Here is a 21,730-nt window from a genome sequence, read left to right as displayed (position 1 = left end):
TTAAAATCTTGCTTTTACAAACTGCTGCAGTAAAAATTACATATATACATATTTGTGTTCTTGTCCAAGTATGTTGGCTGAAGATATTACTCATAATGGAACTGCTATGTCACAGGATATATGTATTTTTTATTTTGATAGATGTATCATTTAGGCTTGGTTATGCTGCATTGACAAACTGTGTCTTCAAAACAACAAAGGTTTATTTCTAGCTCACTTGCCATTATAGATTAGCTGGTGGGCTCTGTTCTTTATCATCCTCACTCAGGGACCCAGTATGAGGGAAACTCAGTCCCTAGGTTTCCAAGACAAAGGAAATACAGCAAATCTACACTGACTCCTTAAGCTTCTGCCCAAACACATGTTACTCTTTAGCTAAGACACGTCACATAGGCACATTAATTCAGACAGAATGGAGCGGTTCAATTCTATATACAGTAGTGCCCTCTTTTCCGTGGAGAATATGTTCTAAAACCCCCAGTGAATGCCTGAAACTGCAGGTATTACCAAACCATATATATGTTTCACTTACACATACATATCTGTAATAAAGTTAAACTTGTAAGTTAGGCAGATTAAGTGATTAACAACATTCACAATAAAACTAGAGGTCCAATGCACAAAATTCATGCAAGGGGTTTGGCCCTCGCAGCCACGGCTACGTCCGGGAGGTCGTTTGGCTGTCCGATCTAATTAGCATATTATGCTTTTATTATTATAGATGAGAAATGTTAGCAACATACTGTAATGAAAATTATATGAATGTGGTCTTGGTCTCTCTCCCTCTCTCAATATCTTATTTACTGTACTCACCTTTTCAATTATGGCTTCTCTTTGGAACATATGAATGTATCTGAATGGCCAGCATCACCACTCCTGTGCTATGGGAATTAGTAAGTAAAATGAGGGTTATTTGAACACAGCACTGAGATGCTACAGTTTATCTGATAACCAAAAAGTGATTAACAAGGTTGGGAGTGGGGAGGTCATGGCATGGATGGCGCAAGATTTCATCATGCTACTCAGAACAGTGTGCAATTTAAAACTTATGAATTGTTCACTTCTGGAATTTGTGATTTAATATTTTCAGGCCATTGTTGACCAAGGATAACTGAAAGTGAAACTGCAGATTAGGGGGAATTACTATACCTAGAAGGCAGAGTCCCAAAAATATTTGGTGAAGGGCATGACTACCACAGAACATGTTGCCAATTTTAATTTTGAGACTCTCTAAAGAGATTCTTCTACTAGAGTATGAAGTGGTACAATACTTATTTCTCCCATATTTATAAATGGGGAACATTTGGCATCATTTTTAAGAAGGTACTTTTCTTTCATCCCTCTCCCACCCACATTATGTAAGTAATTAAAAAAAAAATACATTTTTATCATTCTGTAGGTAAAAATGTCCTGTTTTATTATTTTTCATTTACATCTTTAAATATGAGTAAGCCCTGGTTGGTGTGGGTCAGTTGGTTGGAGTATCATCCCATGCACCAAAGGGTCCAGAGTTCGATTCCCAGTGGACATATACCCAGGTTTCAGGTTTGATTCCTGGTTGGGGTGTGTGCAGGAGGTGGCCATTTGATGTTTCACTTCTCACATCGATGTTTTCCTCTCTCTCTCCCTCTCCTTTCCTCTCTCTAAAGTCTCAATACAAGCATGTTCTCCAGTGAAGATTACAAAAAATATATGTAAATATGATTAAGATTGAGCATCTTTTCAAGTATTAATTTTTTAAGCCATTTGTATTTCTTATTTTGTGAACTTGCCTTTTTTTTTTGTAGAATGCCTAGTCTATTTTTTCTAATGTTATTTTAACTTGGTCAATAAATTTGTTTTATCATTTTTTTTAACTTTTATATATTTATGCTTATCAACCTTTTTTTCTTCTGGTTTCTGGGTTTAGTTTTATGTCTTATTTACAGAGCTCTTCTCCATTCCAAGATTGTGGGGGGGAAAGAACAAAAATCTTATGTATATATTTTCTTTTAATTATAATACTTCTTTAAAACCTTCAACTGGCCTTTTTCTCTTCCATATGGCATCTCTTCAAAAACTTGAAATAGCCACTATATTCCCTTTTAAAGTATAAACCTTTCTAACTATAAACATCCCCAGTTCCTGTAGTGGTTCATCCAGTTCATCTTTGAGGCTCTGAGCTTTGGTGTGTCTAGACCCCATTTTTCTTTTTCTCTAAAACAAAAGTTTTGGACAGTGTATCTTAACGCTATCAGATTGCTTTCAGCTCTTAATGATATCCAAATGAATGCCAACAAAGTATTATCAATCAGAGGCCTTATGTTCACCTGTTACTAATAATGCTGTGCAAATAATTGAAACTTCTCAAAAATAATTATAGAGGTTAAACATCATTTCTCATAGTCTTCTTTCTATGTTTGTTGCCCAAATTATGGGCCTACTTGCAGAACTGTTACAAGATCTGATTTTTAAACTGACCTTAAAAATGGCAAAATAGATGAAACATCATGATGCTTTATTTTAGAATAATTGCCATCTCTACATTCTTTGCAACTCAGTCACCAAGTGACTGTAATTAGTGGCTTATAAAACAGATATTCCTGCTGTCAACAGTTACACTCTAGAATAATCTTTGTTTATTTTAGAAGCTGACATTGTACCTCTTTAGCTACAATGACTTAGACATGTACCTGACTTAAGCATATAGAACTTACCATGACTGGTAAAAACCTAAAAGAAGTAAGTACCTATTACATTTCCAATGGCAAATTAAAAAAAAAAAAAAAGGCCTAAGCCCTAACCAGTTTGCTCAGTGGATAGAGCATTGGCCTGTGGTTCGATTCTGCTCAGGGACACATGCCCAGGTTGTGGGTTCGATCCCCAGTAAGGGGCATGCAGGAGGCAGCTGATCCATGATTCTCTCTCATCATTGATGTTTCTCTCTCCCTTCTCCCTTCCTGAAATCAATAAAAATAAAAAAGGCCTAAGATCTTTGTATTTATAAATAGCTGGTACATTTTCCAATGGCAAAGGTATGTTGTTAATATACACATTTCGTTTTCTTTTTTTAGCTTCTGGAGTAATTAGACATTATTTAAACTATTAAATGACTAAAATTAGTAAAGCTTACACCATCTAGACTCAGAGCTTCAGGTGTGTTTCTCTAATTACAAATAAAGCTAAGTAAAACTTTATCTTCATTGTTCATCAGAAACTGACAAAAGTTTAGTAAAGGCTAAGTTTTCTAAAATTGCTATATAAAACATCTAGCAAACTTATTGGAGTTCTTTGAGAGCCCTAGTTTTTTAACTTATCAACCACAAGAGGGAGTTGCATGCTTAAATTATCTTTATTAAATTTTAGTTTTGACTGAAAGATGATCTAAAAGGTACTAAATATTTTTTTACTGTTATTTCTCCTTTTTTTTTTTTTTTTTTTGGTCTATTTGGTCTATTTAGACTATATTTGGTCTAAAATAATAAGTAAGTTTAGAAAACCAAAGAAGGCAATGTATGATAGATGTTAAATAGGTCACTTATTTCCTTGTTAGAACAAGCATATAAAAAGCCACTGTTCTGCAATGTCAGCAACCTAAAAGTCTTGCCATATCTCAAAAATGTATTGTCTTACTAAGTGAAAAATATTAAGACTAAATATAGGAGACTTTAATATAAATCTCAACTTTTCTGTCAATATTTCTATTTCTTGGACTTAATATTAGAATTTTACTCTATTATCTATTAAAAGTCAAATTGTTTCATTATTTTACATATAATAGATATCCATCAAGTGACTATAATTTTCAAGGTTTAATATAAAAATTCAATTTTTATCCTCAAGGAACTTGAAGTTTGAGAAATATACTTGATAATGAAAAATCTAAAGTGCTGAATTTTTCCAAATGTGAAATGAAATGAACTTTATTCTGAACTCTGTTTCAGATAAATTTCTTATCTCTGCTTCATTTCTCTTCTTCTGGAGAATTCGCTAGTTCTTTCGTTTGGGGGTTGTTCTTTGTCTCCTCATTTTGGTTGTCTGTCTGGGTTTGTGACTGTTTTAGGTAGGTCCTCTATACTTCTCAATCTCTAGTGCAGGGCGGTGTTAAAGGCTGTTTCTGACTAATTAGATCAGACAAAGCCTCCACAGACTGCCTCTGTCTACACTGCAGACTACTAGGATTCCGAGTTGAATTGCCCCCAGATGAGGCGAGAGTTTTTTCAACAGGGTGGGGCAGTGGCTTCTGCCTGGAGCCTAATTGTTACTTTTATTCTCTTAAGTGGCCTCAGGGCAAGGTGTTTTCCAATAGGGTGTGTCGACTGTCTTCCCCCCAGGCAAGGCAGAGGTCTCTGTGGGAAAGATGTCTTCCTCTGCATGAGGGAATGACTCAGCCCAGGAAGCTTGGGGCGTCTGCCTTCTGAGCTCTATCCCGAGTCCCCAGTCCTGGGTTCTGCTCTCACAGCTCCAGGCCATTTCACCCTCCCTCTGCCAGAGCACAGGGTGGGTGGCTCCACAGGGAATTTTTGTGCGTTGGCCCTTTAAGAGGATGCCTGAACTTTCAGCTGCCACTCCCTGGCAGACAGCACCCCATGGCTTTTCACAGCTAGATATTATGTGGGTACCCTCTTCAGCTTGGTGCTATCTAATGGGGAGCCCAGCTTCGGGATTAGATCCCAGAGTTCTCAGTGGCACCCGTACAGCTGAGATATCTCTCCGGGACTTCATTTGCCATCTGTGGGTACCTGGCCAGCCCTTTCGGGCCTTGGGTATCAGGGTTCTCTCCTGTGAGTTTTCCTTTGATTATTCGGGAAGGCTTTCAGTATTTCAGTTGTAATTCCAGCTTGTTCCTGGGAGCATGTCTGTGCAGCATCCTCCTACTCTGCTGCCATTTTTTTGTGTGATGATGATTTATAAATACAGTGTAATGATCTGTAAACTCTTGAAATAGTGGTTCAATGCAAATACCACAAATGAAACTGCAGTATAGTCTTTACCCAAGCATTATATTGGATATTTCATTTTATCAAGTTATACATATTTGTATGCATACATTTATATATGTTCTGTATGCACATTATATACATTGCTTCTGTACATAGACACAATGTGTCTGGGTGAAGTCTTTTTTTTTTTAATCCCTTGTCCCACTTTCAGTGGACCCCCTCAGTTTAAAAACTGGTAACTCCCTTCAGCCATTCTGATTCCCAGTTTCTCTGTTGTCTCTCTCTCTCTTTTTTTTTTTTAATATATTTTATTGATTTTTTACAGAGAGGAAGGGAGGAAGGGAGAGAGAGAGAGAGAGAGTTAGAAACATTGATGAGAGAGAAACATTGATCAGCTGCCTCCTGCACATTTCCTACTGGGGATGTGTCCGCAACCCAGGTACATGCCCTTGACGGGAATCGAACCTGGGACCTTTCAGTCCGCAGGACGACGCTCTATCCACTGACCCAAACTGGTTTCAGCTCTCTGTTGTCTCTTTATAGAACTTCACTTATTCAGCTGTTTAAAATTCTGGACCAACTTTTTTTTTATTTTGCATTGTTATATCCTCATATATTCCACTTGTCTTTCCATTCTACAATTAATTTTCTAATCTATATATGAAATTTTCATTTCAGCAGTGATGTTTTTAAATTTCTAATACCTAGTTCTCTAGCTCCTTTTTCATAGCAGATTTGTGTTTTATGGGTACATTATTGTCTCACATCTGTTAATGATATTTATTAGAATTTAAGTTCTCAGCTCTCTCCTCAGTTATCTCCACTTAACCTAGATTTAGTCTTTCCCATTGTTTATCTAGATCTTTTTCTTATCAAATGTTCCTCAAATGTGTTGTGGTCCTTGTCTATTGGTTCATATTTTTTAAGAATAAAGGACTATGAAGGCTAATTGAAAATCTTGTGTAAAAAGTGAGATTAGTTACTTGGCAGACTGCTTTGTGTTGAATAAGTCAGGAGCCAGCTGCTACAAGAGAACACTCCATCATCACCACCTAGCATTCTCTACATTTGTGGACCAGCTTGAGAAATATGTTTGGGAGCCTTACAAATAAGCTTACAGGTACTTACCCTTCAATGGGATGGGGAGAGGTTGACTGTTCTATAAACAGACATCCAATTAAGCTCCTGATTTCTGGCCCATTCCTTACTTCTGTCTCCTGTTGTTATCTGTATTCTCCAAAGTCTGGAGCCTCTAGATTTCTGCAGGGCAAGTTCTGCCTCTTTGTGTTAAGTGCCCTTCTTATCTATGAGACTGTAGCTTTCTTCACCATCCTTCATAAGTCTATGCCATTTCATCTGCTCTCATTCAGTCTTCCAGAAACTGGCTGAAATCTCTTGTCCATTAATTGCCTACTTTCTGTGGTACCACTGGATTGTACCAGTTTTATTCATATCATTTTCATGGTGTTTTAGGAGGCAGTAGAATATATATAAATATAATGCTCAAATTATCCTTAAACAAAAATCTTAATATAATTTATTCTTAATAGCTTGGCATTTTAAGTCCATATTAGTCTATATCAGTGGTCGGCAAACTGCGGCTTGGCAAACCGCAGCTCACGAGCCACATGCGGGTCTTTGGCCCCTTGAGTGTGGCTCTTCCACAAAATACAAACTTCTGCGCATGGGCCACAAAGTTTCAATCGCACTGTATGTGCGCGCCCCACGTGGTATTTTGTGGAAGAGCCACACTCAAGGGGCCAAAGAGCCGCATGTGGCTCGCGAGCCGTGGTTTGCCAACCACGGGTCTATCTATCTATCTATCTATATATATATAAAAGCCTAAGCGACTATTACAACCAGATGATAACTATGACGCACCCTGACCACCAGGGTGCAGACGCTCAAGGCAGGAGTGAGCTTCCACAGCAAACCTCCCACGGTCAGCTGACTTCCTGCAGTCCCTCCCCCTGGCCAGCTAGCCCCCATTGGTCCCAGTCGGCCCTGATGATCACCAGCCAGGCCAAGGGACCCTGCACTTGCACAAATTTATGCACCAGGCCTCTAGTATATAAAAGCCAAGTGATCAGAACGGCGAAATAGCCAGTCGCTATGGCACACACTCTGATGGCCAACTGGCCTGATGTGGGCCCCGATTGGCCCCCCAAACCCCCTGTGGCCCCTCCCCCTGCCGGCCTGGCCCCCAATCAGGCCCCCACCCCCACCCCAATTGGGGGCGGGTCCAGCCTGCCAACCTCCTGCGTCCCCTCCTCGCCCCCCTGCTCCACCGGCCTGACCCATGTTGGAGGGGGGGCCATCCAGACCCTACCCATGCACGAATTTGTGTACCGGGCCTCTAGTATGTAAATAATAAAAATGGAGAGATTTCCTTCAGCTTACCCACTGCAGTCTAACAAATCACCCCTCCTATGTAAGTACATGTTACTGGATATGCATGAGCTTATTAATTCATGTGTATGTGTGGTTGGTATAATTTTATTAGATAACAGTTATTTCATTATGCCAAGAGGAAGAAAAACATAAAAAGCCAGTCTAAGGGATTCCTTAAATCCCTATTCAATCATTTCCCATAGATGAGGTAGAATTTTCTAGCTTTTTCCCATAACTGTAGCCCTCATTTTTGTAAGCTTTCCTGAGTCTCTTTCCAAGCTTTCCCCTTTTTTTTAGACCCTGGAAATATAATTGTCATGGTTCTTTCTTCCCAATCAACACCTAACCCTTTTCACACTTAGTGGAAGCTGATCAGAGTGAAAATGTCTATAAATAAACAATAAATATTTTTCTTCATTATGGGTCTGATATTGTTTCTTAATGGTATGTACTGTAATATTTTATACAAGGCAGGTTAAAATTGCAAAAACTACAACTAGAAAAAAAGTTTCATTTTAGCTGAATTTTTATAGCAACTTTTAGAAATTTACCTTGACACTTTTCTTTGTAATTTATTATTCTCAGATTTCTATGTAAAAATCTCAGACCACAAATGAAAAGAGAACTAGACACATAAAAATCTGGGCACATAGAAGAAAGAATTGCTAAGAAATAGAGATCATATCTCTTTCCTACTGTTTTCAGAGCATTTATAGTTTGTTTGTAATTAATAGACATACTTAAAAGATCCTGAGTAGCCTACAAACTAGGTTTGTCATTTCTAAGTAACATAGTCATTCTAAGATTTTATTTTTACAAGAAATAAATACCTCTTAAATTCTAAGACAGTGGGTTCATAGTATTTTAGGGCTTCAGTTTAAGCATAGATATATTCATATTTGGTCATAATTTTTCTGTTGAGACCTTCTCTTCATTGAGTATTTTTCCTCTATGGATCCCATTGTAGTAGCTCCCTGGTGGTGGAAGTGGGTTGCTGGAGCAGTTTGCATTTGCTTCTCCCAGGCACCCCAAGAAAATCACCAGCCTGGGGCTAATGGTTATAATAATTTCAAACCCTCAAGTTTCTGTCTGCCCTGTGGTTTAAATTGTGACCACTCAAGTGTGATATAAACTGAATTTTAATTTTAAATCTTTTCTCATCCCCCCTCTCCATAGATAATATTGAATGAAATCACAAATGCATATCTTATTTTCTAATTTCAGCATAAGCAAACCATCATTTAGTCCTTAGAACCACTAAGTAAATGTCTTTAATTATTCTTTTACACATTTAGAAAAAAATATAACAACTTTTGGGGAGAAAATCTTCAGCATTTTAAGAAATACTACTTTTATATAATTATTAATTTGAACAAATTGTTAATTGATGCCACTTAAGACATGTTGGTTGGTGGCTGGAGTTTAGAAATGATGGAAAGTATATTACTTCTGCTTTGCCTTTGCCTTTCCCTACATTCCACTCCCTGCCTCCATCTTTTCTTGTTGCCCACTCAAAAACTAGAACCCATGTCCTCATCTTCTTTTAGGACAATAAATAAACCCTGATGCAGAATTCCTATATTTTGGTAATAGAGGGATAAAACTGTGCAGTTCAAATAAAATCAAATTAATAATACAAGCTTGACAAAACAAGCTGGGGTAAACAGGTTTTCAACCAGGAATATGTGTACCTTCAAAAACACCTCCCTGTGTTACACAATGTACTAGTATATTGAAATGACAGGGAAGATACCAGGATTTTCATGCTTATCAGAATTAACCGTGGTTTTTAAAACTGAAACATAATGCCCTGTACTTGTTTCTTCCAGTAAATAAGAAAGGAAAATTAGAGGGAAACATCTGTGGATTGTATTAGTGTCATATTTTTGTTGGGAAAAATTGTCAACTGTTTAAAGTTCATTTTGAAGTACTTGAGCCTAACAGCCTTCCCCAATCCACACCCTGACTCTGGTTCTAGAATACACTAGATTAAGTGACCTGAATGTATGTTAATATGCCATAACCTTACCCTTATTTTTTAGATTCATGGAAGTTTGAGTTTAGTTGAAGATGACTGTTCAGCATTAATCTAATCTGTTTAATCTCCTTGTCTTTTTATTTTAATTACTGTTTTTCATTTTTAAAGGTCATTTATTGTGCTTTTCCAAATCTGCCTGTTTTCTCATGGTAGAATCATCCCAAGCTGCCTTTTTATAGAAGTGGATTCAGGTATCTTCACTTTCAGTCCAGTACCCTAAAAAACATGAGCCTCATATTGTCCAGGGATGGCTCACAAGAACATATATCAATTTTTATGGCTTAATAGGTTTCCCAAGCAGTTCGTCATTCATGCTATAAAATTACTTGTGTGCTTTTTAAAAAATATCTTAGGAAAATATTTTTATAAAATGTGATTGGACTATAAGAAAATATGTTTTTGATTTCTCTCAACAGTTTTTACTCTGCAGTTTCAGCAACTTAATGTTAACATTTATTTGGATTAAAATCAATCCGTTTTATTTGTTGAGTCATCAAAATAAATTAAACCTAATCCACCCCTTCTAAAATATTTATAAAATGTTTCTATTAGAATACCTCTGCATAGTTCAGACATATCAGACTTTTTGGAGTAAAAGGGCTTTCAAGAGGTCAGATGTAGATTAAGTAGTAGTTAAGTAGGTTAATTGACTAGACTAGAGCCTTTAGAGAAGTAACAGCCTAAAAATGTTATCTTTGGCCATAAAGTGGGTTTATCCAAACCCTTAAAAAAAATTTTTAAAAGAGTGACATTTGTCCACTTAAATAATTACGGTAATTTTCAAGTTAAGAAGTTTTGAAATTTCAAATGTTTAAACTCACAATATTTTGTTTTAATGTATCTTTGGCACTCTTGGCAAACTCTTGTCACAGAATATTCATTTATTTTTTTCCCCAATGCTGCTGAAAGGTTAATTGACTAAAGTGGGTGAGTTCTCATGTTTACTAATATGTATTGCAGCTCTATTGGTACACCAGAAGGCCAGAATGGAACGACTTCAAAGAGAACTTGAGATTCAAAAGAAAAAGCTGGATAAACTAAAATCTGAGGTCAATGAAATGGAAAATAATCTAACTCGAAGGCGCCTGAAAAGATCGAATTCCATATCCCAAATACCTTCAGTAAGTCTTTCTATAACTGTTGTGATCTCTGTACTTGAATGTGTGAATAGGCAATCTGTCATAAGTATAAAAGCTTGATCTAGTTTTAAAAGCTCTTAATTCATACTTGTTCTTCTGTTCTTACCTTCCCCTGCCAAACTCAACTTTTCTAACTAATGACACGAGAATTCAATGTAGATCCTTCTCACATGGAATTATCTTTCAGCTGGAAGAAATGCAGCAGTTGAGAAGTTGTAATAGACAACTCCAGATTGACATTGACTGCTTAACCAAAGAAATTGATCTTTTTCAAGCCCGAGGTAAAGTTCAGTGCATATTCAGCAGAAATTCAATGTATAAATATACCAACTCTTTTCCTGTGGCTGAAAACAGATTTATCAATCATAATCTTATTGTTTCAGATTTGACTTTGGATCCAGATAGTGCTAAAGAACTACTGGGTTTTTATGTTCTCTTTCTCTACCTCCCCCCCCCCCCAAAAAAAATATATTTGATTGAGGAATAATTTGATACATTTATATTCTTCAAATCTGCTTAAGTCATGTGTTAAGGGAAGACAAGGAGTAGTATCTCTGGCTGCATTGTCAAAAGTATTAGCCATTATGTATTAAGTGAAATGTGTTATTAGCTATTATGTATTAGAGAAATGTGTTACAATCACATTTATTAACTTTAAAATATATGTGCTCATACACCTTTTTTGTATTTCCCGTTTGCCCTTTTACCTTTCAAGAATTATGCTTTTCAAAACATAATTTAAAAAGCATCCCTACCTAATGACACTATCTTAATTGACAAATAGAGAAGAGAATAAAAATACTGCTTGTACATTTTTAGAACAATGATAGTTTATTATGCTTGAACTATTATTGACAAGTAATCGTTGCTTATTGTAGTTAAAAAAAAAGTTGACAATTTAATTCACTTTCATAGACAATTAAAATGAAATTTTATAACTTAAACCTAATTCTGAGGTTGGGAAATAATAGAAATATATACTAGTAAAATGGAAAAGATAGGAAAGGGAAGGAAGCCAACAACAAAAAAAAGTCCTTAATAATACTTTTGAGTGTGTGCCAGAATCCATTAAAACTGAAAGATGATTCATTCTATTTTCTTTTAAAACATTAGTAAGCTGTTTATCTTGAAACATTCATAGCAAATGCCATAATTTAACTTTGGAGAGAAAAAGAAAGGGCTGGTCTAGAAACTATAATTCTGAACTTGTTCCTTTTGTTTAAAATCTGAACCATTATATTACATCAGTGCAAGGTTTTTATACTTATTGGAGGCCACGCTGTTTAGTTGCTTAAGGCCATGTTTGGTCACTTAAAATTAAATTTTAAATTGTAAAATTTTTAGGTATTTTGTCCCATAGAACAGGGGTCTGGTTCTAATTATGTCACTGTATTACTAGCACTAATTTGACTTCTTCCCCAATTTACCACTTATAACCTCTCTTACAAGTACTGTACTATGCCTAGCTCAGCTGTTTTGAAATCCTTACATATAATTTGAGATTAGAGGTACAAAATAAATGAAAAGCATTTCTGTGATTATTTTTTAGAAATAAAATATTTGGTTTTTAAAAAATAAAATATTTGGAGCTATAAACATTGAAATATTTACTTTTTATATATTTCAGGACCACATTTTAATCCCAGCGCTATTCATAACTTTTATGACAATATTGGATTTGTAGGTCCTGTGCCTCCAAAACCCAAAGGTTAGTGTATCCATTAAGTGTGAAAACTGTTACATATTGAAAGCAAGATTTCAGAAAACTTTAGCAACATTCCTCTCTAGAAGTGCTTCAAACCTAGACATTCTTGGATGGATTCATTAGGAACATATTTGTTGATTTTTATTTATATGCTCAGAGTTGGGGAGGATGCAAAAGTGTAATGTATTTAGCTCTTAAAAAGTAGTAGGTTTCCTTAGGATTCATTACACACTCCCAAAATATCAATCTTGGCCAAAAAAAAAAAAAAATCATCAGTTATAACAATTTGTATTCTTTATAATTTTTTACAAATGATGAGGAAGATATAATAGGAAAGTTTATTTTTCATTAGTAGCCTGTTTTATTAAATTTATGCATAATTTTGTATAATCAAATACTCTGAATTTCAGATAAGTGATTTTTGAAAACTATGACCTACTATCATTTTACATCATTGATATTCATAGAGTATATGCTCTACAAACTAGGAAATGTCGAAATATGTTTGTGGAATTTTTACTCCAGGCATTAATTTAAGTGTAATTTAATTAGGCCTAGCTAATCTTGATATTTTGTGACTTAAATGTTTTGAGCTGAAATGTAATGAACTGTTACTGTAGCAGAGCAAAAGTGAGATTAGGGCATTTGGCACAGTACACAAGTATTCAGACACTGGATGCTATTTGGTGTTAAGGAAGGAATAAAGAAAATGGTGGCATAGCCTATTTCCTTAAAAAAAGCAAAGTAGGTATTTCAGATTCTGAATGAGTTGCCTCTAAATAATCTTTTTACTCTTTCAGAAATCAAAATCTTTCTAAGAAAAATTTTCTCTTTTGCTTCAACATAAAGTACTTGTGTGTTGAGGGTAGGAGAGAGGTGGAATATATATAAAATAAGACTGGTTTTGACAATTATTGAAGCAGGATAAGTGCATGAGGGTTTATTTTACTATTCTCTCTACTTTTGTATATATGTTTGAAAATTTGCATGGTAAATTTTTTTTTAAATTCATTACTTAAAAGCTTTTTCACAAAATATAGAAACTTGTAGCTGGTTATTTTTTAAGAAATAACAAATCAATCATTTTTGCCTTGAGGCTAAAATGAGAAAGTAGTTTCACAGATGTATTTCATTCTTAATATGAGATCTGCTTCACAATGCAGTTCTTTAAATAACTGAAATTACAGGTCATCTTTTGCAAAGTAACTTCTTTTTTCAATTCTGATGATTTAGTTTCCAAGTACCTTTAATAAAAATATTTGTGATTCTAAGTTCTAACTGAGATTGTGCAGATGTAAGAAAAGCAGTAGAGATTGTTCATTTAAAAAGGTATAGCTCCTCTATTAATTACCTTAGATATTACTAATTAAGGAGATGCTGGTATTTAATAATAAATTGAAATGTTATTATAGATTGAGTGGCCCCTCCTACCTAAAAATCCTTTGTAGTTAAACAAAAAGGGTAGACAATTTCAAAAAAATGTGCCAAGAATGTTTTCTAACACCTGAGTAAAACTGAAATTCTAGTAACTTAGGATGGATCCCCAGATTAAAATAATCATTCTATAACATGTTTCCCGAGTATGAAATATGAAATAAATTTAGATGGTAAAAAGTCAAACTTTTTAAACTGTATTTATTTTAAGGTGTTTTAGGGGATACTAACTAGTATTGTCAGATCCTGGATTTTTCAGGTATTTTCAAGTTGCTCATGCATGTGCCTAAATATTGTGACCAATGCCTGAAGCTGGGAGTTTTGCAATAAAGTGCTCCTGAAAACTAATCAGTAAATAAGGTACTGCTAAAGGGGCATGGAGTACTAAACACCACTTAATTATTTTTAAATTATTATAAAAACTTACTATATTTTCATCTGATAATACAATAGTTTGTCTTTTAAAATGGAAAATATATCATTTAGTTACTATCTCAGTAACTGAATGATAGTAGGGAGAATTTGCAAATTAATACACACTGTTTTAATAGTTTAAATCATTAAATACACACTGATTTAATAGTTTAAGTCATTAAATTCAAAACCTGACAGGAGAGCTCTAATAACTTTTACTTTAAACTTTCCCAAAATAATTGGAAGGAATACTATTCCAAATTTATAATGGGATCCCCCTAAAAACGATCCATAAGTATAATTTCATTTTAGCCACAACTTTGGAGAAATATAATAATTTCTCATATTTAAGATACCTCTATTCATTCAAACACTCTAGAACATTGGCCTCTTAAAGCTGCAGTGACTTTATACTATCAGTAAGAAAGATTAGACCTAAAGAATATATGATTTATCTAAGATCACAGAGGAAAGAAATCAGGAATTAGTAGCAAAGCCAGATGTAGAACCCCATTCTCACAACCTTCAATCTAGAGTTCTTTCTAATGCTTCATAATAAATTTGATTTAAAAATAAAATGAAAATGGTAACATTTTTACCCTGTTAACTTCTCCAGGCCTCTTATTAGTTATATAAAATTATAGAAATTATTTCATCTTTATATTTTGTTTGTGTTCAAAGCTTACATTTTCAGCAGATAGAGAACATTTAACAAAAACTTAATTCCTGGTAGAAAACAGAAATATAAATACTGCTCAGTGGGAAATGAAACTCTAACTTTAATATAAATTCACTGTAAGTATTGTGTTATAGTAGGACACCTTTCCACAATCTTAGGTGACATTATGGGAATCTTTGCTATCAGTCACTATATGATTTGATTTCCCTTTTCTCCTGCTATAAATTGGGGGAAATGATGCTGGCTTCCCCTTTTAGAAGATATTGAGGTGACTGACTACATAATGTCCATGTAGCTATTCCCCAATGGAGAAGTAACAACTTGATAGAGATTGGTAAGGACCAAGCTTGTGTGTCAGTTTAGATGCTTCATCTGGTTAACAACTGGCTTCGGGCTGTGCAGTACAAATAGTGCTTAAGATTGCCAGTAGTTTATGACTTGGTGATTTTCCCTTCTAAAATAATTATTTTGCTTCCTTACAGATCAAAGGTCCACCATCAAAACACCCAAGACTCAAGATACAGAAGATGATGAGGGGGCTCAGTGGAATTGCACTGCCTGTACTTTTTTGAACCATCCAGCCTTAATCCGCTGTGAACAGTGTGAGATGCCAAGGCATTTCTGAGCCAGTAGGCCTTACATCTTCTCCAAAACCACATCTGAAGTTCAAGAAACTAGTCTGTCATCAGGGGGAAAGTTTCACTGCTACGTAGGATTTTGTCAAATTGAAGGTGTGACAAGATGGTGTTTTGCTAATGTTAAATGTCAGCCCACGGAGCTAATAATACCTCAGTCTAATATCATGGGCAGTTGAAATTCATCACATGAAAGGTAATCTGCTGAAAGACTTGGTTGCCCGCTGCCTAACCATGTACAGTGTTACCAGTAGCCCATTATGGATAATTCTCGATATGTTAATGCCTGCGTGTTCCCAATACCTTTTTCCCCTCATGTCACTACTGAATTTTGACAGGAGGAAGGAATAAAATGATGGCTTTTTTTTTAAGCTTTCAGTGAAACACTACAAACGTGAAGAAAAGGAACAAGGTTTAACTATTTAAAAACTGTTTGCTGCCGCACAGTGCCCACGGATAGGGGAAGAACTTCACAAATCTGTGGTACTCTTGGCCTTGTCTTTGTCTTCCCTGAAAACGTCTCCACTCTGAAGCCAGCATCTAGGGTCTAAAGATGAAAAGGAAAGCAGCATGCATCGTCTGTACAAACATGCAGTGAAGTACCCCAAAGCTTTCCTACTGTACAGATCTCTCAAGTCTGCTTTACGTGATTTCTTTTCTCTTTTATTATTTCCTTATATTTCTATATGTATAGTGTAATAGTCTTTTGTTAACTAATTTTCTTTTTTCCTTTTAGTGATTAAGCACGATCATGTCCCTTTTTAAGCCTTACCCAAAAGAAGCAATGCCTTAAAATAAAAAAAGCATTAATGAAATGAAACTATGCACAAAATAACTTTCCTCTACTTATTCTGTGCTTTACCCTCATGAGTGCCGATATTCTGTGAAGACATACAGATGCTGCACAATGAATTGCAAAAGATATTGCAAGACCTTTGTCTATAGGTTACATTATATACTGACTAGTGGTGGGTGACACAACAGTGTTTTGTCTTCCACAGGGAAGCTTAAAACAAGAAATTTTTAACCCACTGAAAGAGCAGCAAGGTTAAACTTGCTTCATCTGCCTGGTGTCCCACAGAATTCCCACAAGAGATTACTATTGGGAAAGTACAGTTTCAAAACCAGCAACAGCAACAGTACCTACAGCAGCCCCTTTCTTTTTTTTCTTTCTTTTTTCTTTTTTTTTTCTTTTTTTTTTTTTTTTTTTGGAGAGAGAAAGAGAAGTTTAAATGCTTTACTGTTGGGGCAATTTGTTTCTAAACCTGACTTGGTGGCAGTATCATGTGTATTTATAAAACAAGGCTAGTCATATTTAGGACAACTGAAGAAAAGCTGGAAAAAAGAAAAGCAAACTTGAACACTGAAGCAACCTCAAGCATCTCTTTATTTTCATGATATATTTTTATAAGGAAAATAAATAGATGATCAGGAATGTATATAACTAAATAAAATCAAGAAAAGAAATAACAGTATGCATTTAAAAAGAATTATGAAATTATATATCAGTGCTTAGAATGGGGCTAATGGAAGTGCTGAAATGTAGCAAAAGATAGGAGATAATGTAGACTGTCACCCATTGTAAATGTTTGCAAATGGATATTTTTTAAATAAACAGGATTATTACAGGTGATCTATATGAATGTCAAAGCCTTGAATTCCAGGTTTTGCACTGTGTATATGTGAAGAAATATGACAATCCTAGTTAATTAGACAGTAGACCCACAGCCCTTACATTTGATGCATTTTGCTTTAAAAATAGGCCTTGTTTTTCAGCTTCCTCTGCAGTTCTATGTGAAGATTGATAAATCAGTTTTTACTTGTTTTATTAATAAAATGTAATTTGGATATCTTGAGTTGATGGTTTTGTGATTTAGCTGGGTAAACTATCTTTGTAACAGATAAGTTATTTATAAAAATTAAAAAACTTATATTCTAATGTGGATTTTGTGACTTGTTTTTAAAGTTTGTGGGACAGGAGATAATTTATAGTTAATTGAAACCAGAGAAACTCATTGTCTGGAGTCTTCTCATGACATCATGGCATTCAACTGCATTTCTTGGATTATTTTTATTAATTTCCCCAGGCTTTTTAACTGATGAGAGAAACCAGGTTTCAGCTGAGTAAGAAAAATGAATGTAGCTTCTTTTTTCATAGTTAGAGCTTTTCCTTTCTTTTGGGGTTTTTTTAAAGTTTACCCCATTGTTGAAACTGACTTCTTGGGTCATTTAGCCTGAGGAGTCATTTAGTTAATGTTTGTTCTGGAATAATGTGTCGGTGCTGAGAATGGTGTTTCTCTTGAAGAGCATCTTTGTATTAAGAGTTTTCAACAACTTATGACTCAGTTTTTCTGAACTTGAAAAGAGCAAAGTAGCACTTACTGATCCCCTTGTGAACTATAGAAAACTCTGCCTTGCCTTGATTGGTCTTTTAAACCTGGTGGGACAGAAATATTCTCTACCAGGTCTGGAGACCACCTTCCAGGACTCATCGCACTAAGAACCTCAAATAGAAAGATGGACTTCTGTTTCTCGTCACTATCTCTGGGTGCTGACATTCTCTATATTTTAAGGGGAGGTGGATAGCAAGCAGTGCATGTAAACTGGACTTCTCAGGAAGACTTTTATATTAACAAAATGTTGACCAGTATCTACTGTCATAAATACATTATATGGAGATGGGTGTTGTATTACAAATTTGTATGGGGGAAAATAAAAATTTATTTTGCTGTTAAATTTTTTATTTTTTAAAATAACCTGGGTCAATCTATTGTCTTATGCAGAAAACCATAGATCAGGGGTCCTCAAACTTTTTAAACAGGGGGCCAGTTCACTGTCCCTCAGACCGTTGGAGGGCCGGACTGTAGTTTAAAAAAAAAACTATGAACAAATTCCTATGCACACAGCAGCGGCAAAAACACCCAGCGGGCCGGATAAATGTTTTTGGCGGGCCGCATGTGGCCTGCGGGCCGTAGATTGAGGACCCCTGCCATAGGTAGTCCAATATTAGCTATTAACTTTTTTAATCCTCACCAGAGGATATGTTTATTGATTTTAAAGAGGCAGGGAAAGAGAAAAAAAAAATCAAAAAACATTGATGTGCTGCCTCCAGTACGTGCCCTGACCAAGGAATCAAACCCATAACAGGTGTGTGTCCTGACCAGCAATCAAACCGAAGATCCACCCAACGGAGCTGCTCTGGCCAGGGATTAGCTGTTAACTTTAAACATATTTTAATCAAAGCATTCATAAATAGCAAAGTTAACTCCCATTTCAAAGTTTCCCCTACCCCAGTTTAATGTTGATGGGAAGTTTTTAGTGAGCAAAGATAGGTTGAAGAAGTGAATGGTGTAAGATAAAATATTCAGTCCATGAGTAAAGTTGGCTGCATTGCCTTAGAAAATAGAAATCCGTAGTGACAACAAAGGACATTCCAGATTTAATATCTGCCTGCTGGGTGTTAGCATAATTTTCCATATAGCATTACAAAATACTTCTGTTTCTCTATGACAAGTGAACACATTTCTGGCTTCAGTTTTCAGAAGCTACAATTAGATCCATAAAATCGCTCTGGGCTGCATTTTAATTTTTATTGCTTTCATCTGAAAATATAATCAGGCAACAGAGAAAAGGACTCTTTCTAAAGAAAACAAAATTTTGTAGCTTTATATTTCTCGGGTTGGGTTTTTCCCCTCTATGTAGCAAGCTGTTTGGATTTCTTTTTTAAGGGAGTGTAGTTGATCATACAAAAATGTTTGGTAATGCATTATGTTTGTAACTATAAATTTCCTATATTGGTTCAAAAATAGAATTGCTGTGTAGTATAATAATTTATTGATTTACCTAGTTGCTTGGAAAGATTATGAAAGCAATTGCATTTTAACACTGACACATCATTGTTCCCCAGGTAGACCTCACAGATCTCAAGATTCAAGACAGTTAAACTGTGCCATCTCCCCAGATCTACTCCGTAACCTCGGGATACCTCCTTGTTTTTTATATTCACGTTAAACCCACCTCACAAGGTGTTAGGGGACTAATGTGAAACTTCCTGAGCCAGTCCCTTCTCTCACTAGGAACTGGATTGTCCTAAAGTAGTAGGCCGTGTTCTTGTACAAATGAGTGTTAAGGCATTTTTCTCCACAGTGTTAATGAACAAAGTGGTAAGTTTGCTACTTCTCTGAATTGGTCTAGAGATAGACGCAGTGGTTCTCAATATTCTGGCCCTTTAAATACAGTTCCTCGACAGAACCTGGCTAGAGAACCTCGCTATGCTGATCACCTGAACGCTGTCTCCATGTCATTCCTTCTTCGCCGACTCCGTCCACACCTTTGGGAACCCCTGGACCTGCTGGGGCTGGACCCCAACAGGAAATGTATAGTAATGCTGTGAACCACACAATGGAAGGTATTGCTTGTACACTCTGCCTATGTTTTTCATGGCATTTCAATCCATGCTCATGCTTGGAGAGAGAAGGAGATGGATGATAGGGTGAGAAAATAAAACAGGACATTTTGAGCCTTAAGTGGGAAAACAGTGTCATGAAAAGTTTAGTATATTGTATATAGAGAGAATCTGTCTTATTGTTACTTTCAGATTTGAGATATTAATCGTCACTGATGTGTTCCCTAGGGCAATAAATCTCTTTGACTATAGAAATGCTAAATAAATAAATAAATAAATAAATAAATAAATAAATAAATACAGTTCCTCATGTTGTGACCCAACCATAAAATTATTTTTGTTGCTACTGTTATGAATCGTAATGTAAATATCTGATATGTAGGATGGTCTTAGGCAACCCCTGTGAAAGGGTCGTTCGACCGCCAAAGGGGTCTCAACCCACAGGTTGAGAACCGCTGGGCTCTAGAGCTATATCAGGGGCTCGGAATTTAATATTTCAGTCACTGTGGTTGAATTCTTTGCTTTATCAAAAGTTTGGTTGCTTTGCAAAGATAAAATTACGCTGACCTAAAGATCAAGTGTGTTCGTATTTCTGTTACTTGTCCAGCTATTTTATGGAGCATAACAAATTATTTTTCCAGGAAAATAAACTCTTCAAAGGACTCCAATGTTTGCACAACTGCATATTCCTTTTAAGTCTAAAATTGACCCAAGGTACACTTCATTCTAGCATCTTTCTTCACAGATCATCTTTACCTCCTCCTTTCCTGAGGGCAGGGACACATTCTTCCTCTGGTCTCAACTCCATAGTAGAACCATTACAACTTACAGATCTGCATTCTGAAACTGTAATCCTCATGGCACAGTGGACAAATACTGCAGCATCTTCACCATGGAAGTGCTTCCCAGAAATTAAAAAAAAGAAAAAGACTTTAAATCCCACTCATCAGTTCTAGTAGGCTTAGTGCCTTTTCACAGTCTGATCTAGTTAGTCCCCTGCCTCTGGCTCTTGCACCTCGGCACACTGCAGCTAGAATAAAAACACCAAGGGAGTCCGCACGCTGCTGCTCAGAAATCTGTAAGGTTCTGTAGTCTGGTCCTTACCTCCCTCTTCTAGATGGTTTGTTACTTTCCAACAGAATACTCTTATATTAACCTGGCCTGGTCACTTCCCTTAACACATTGCGGGCCAGTAGTTTTATTGCTAGCTTTACCCAGGGGCCAGGTAAGTTTCTATTGAATGAGTACAAAAACGTTTTACATAAATGTTAAAGGCACACCTTAACGTTAAATACCCATTGCATTTTGAAGTTATTACATGTTCTTACAAGCTAATATCTTTTTAAAGTGTGATACTTTGTAAAACACTGTGTAATATGAAAACACGAGAATTCCTGTGATCCGTCCGCAATGTGTAGATATTTTCCACATCCCCATTAATGTACTTTTGTCCATCTCATTTCTCATCTCTCTACTTAAGTTTAACTTTCAAGGGTCAAGATTATGAGACCCTTCCAACCCTTCCAAACTGCACCTTTTCTTTGCACTTGCTGTGTTTTCTGCCCGCTTGGCATTCATTGCTACTTTGACCTCCGCATTCATGTACTGATATGGTAAATGTTATGACATACCCGTCTGTGTCGCCCACAGTAAATACCTTTATGCATAGTATGAGGTCAGTAATTGTTGACAGTGATAATGATGCTTGCAGCCCAGATTTATTTCTAACATTTAATTCCAAGTTAACCATTTTGAATTTGGTATATATTTTCTCATAGGACCAATATTATAATAGGTTTCCAGACCAGCCTGGTAGTTAACTGGAGTGCTTTCCATTTGAAATATGGACATAAGGTACAGTACTATTGGGGTATGTAAATGTAATAGTGACGTTAACCGAGAATGTTTATTATCTCTGTGTAGTTCTGGAAGAGGATGGGAGAGGAGAGACCTCTGTAGATATTCCAG

The 21,730-nt window shown here is 35.8% G+C and overlaps 1 protein-coding gene across 7 annotated transcripts in view; it reads left to right on the top strand.

Moving 5' to 3' along the window:
- Window positions 1-17,300, top strand: part of TAB2 (TGF-beta activated kinase 1 (MAP3K7) binding protein 2) — a 62,446-nt gene extending 45,146 nt beyond the window's left edge. For 3 of the 7 annotated variants that reach the window (XM_036316054.1, XM_036316053.1, XM_036316055.1), the window contains 4 exons: window positions 10,312-10,472; window positions 10,678-10,771; window positions 12,118-12,198; window positions 15,205-17,300. In XM_036316054.1, coding sequence (XP_036171947.1) covers window positions 10,312-10,472; window positions 10,678-10,771; window positions 12,118-12,198; window positions 15,205-15,347 — 479 coding nt within the window. In that variant the 3' untranslated portion in view covers window positions 15,348-17,300. Of the gene's footprint in view, window positions 1-10,311; window positions 10,473-10,637; window positions 10,773-12,117; window positions 12,199-15,204 lie in introns of those variants that run through there. The other 4 variants (XM_036316056.1, XM_036316059.1, XM_036316058.1 and 1 more) reach the window with 4 other exon arrangements.
- Window positions 17,301-21,730: the final 4,430 nt, after the last annotated feature.

The sequence above is a fragment of the Myotis myotis genome, unplaced genomic scaffold, assembly GCF_014108235.1.
Source record: "Myotis myotis isolate mMyoMyo1 unplaced genomic scaffold, mMyoMyo1.p scaffold_m19_p_7, whole genome shotgun sequence".
In the NCBI taxonomy this organism is placed as follows: Eukaryota; Metazoa; Chordata; class Mammalia; order Chiroptera; family Vespertilionidae; genus Myotis; species Myotis myotis.
The sequence above is the reverse complement of the archived record's forward strand: the minus strand, read 5'-3'. Positions and strand labels throughout refer to the sequence as shown.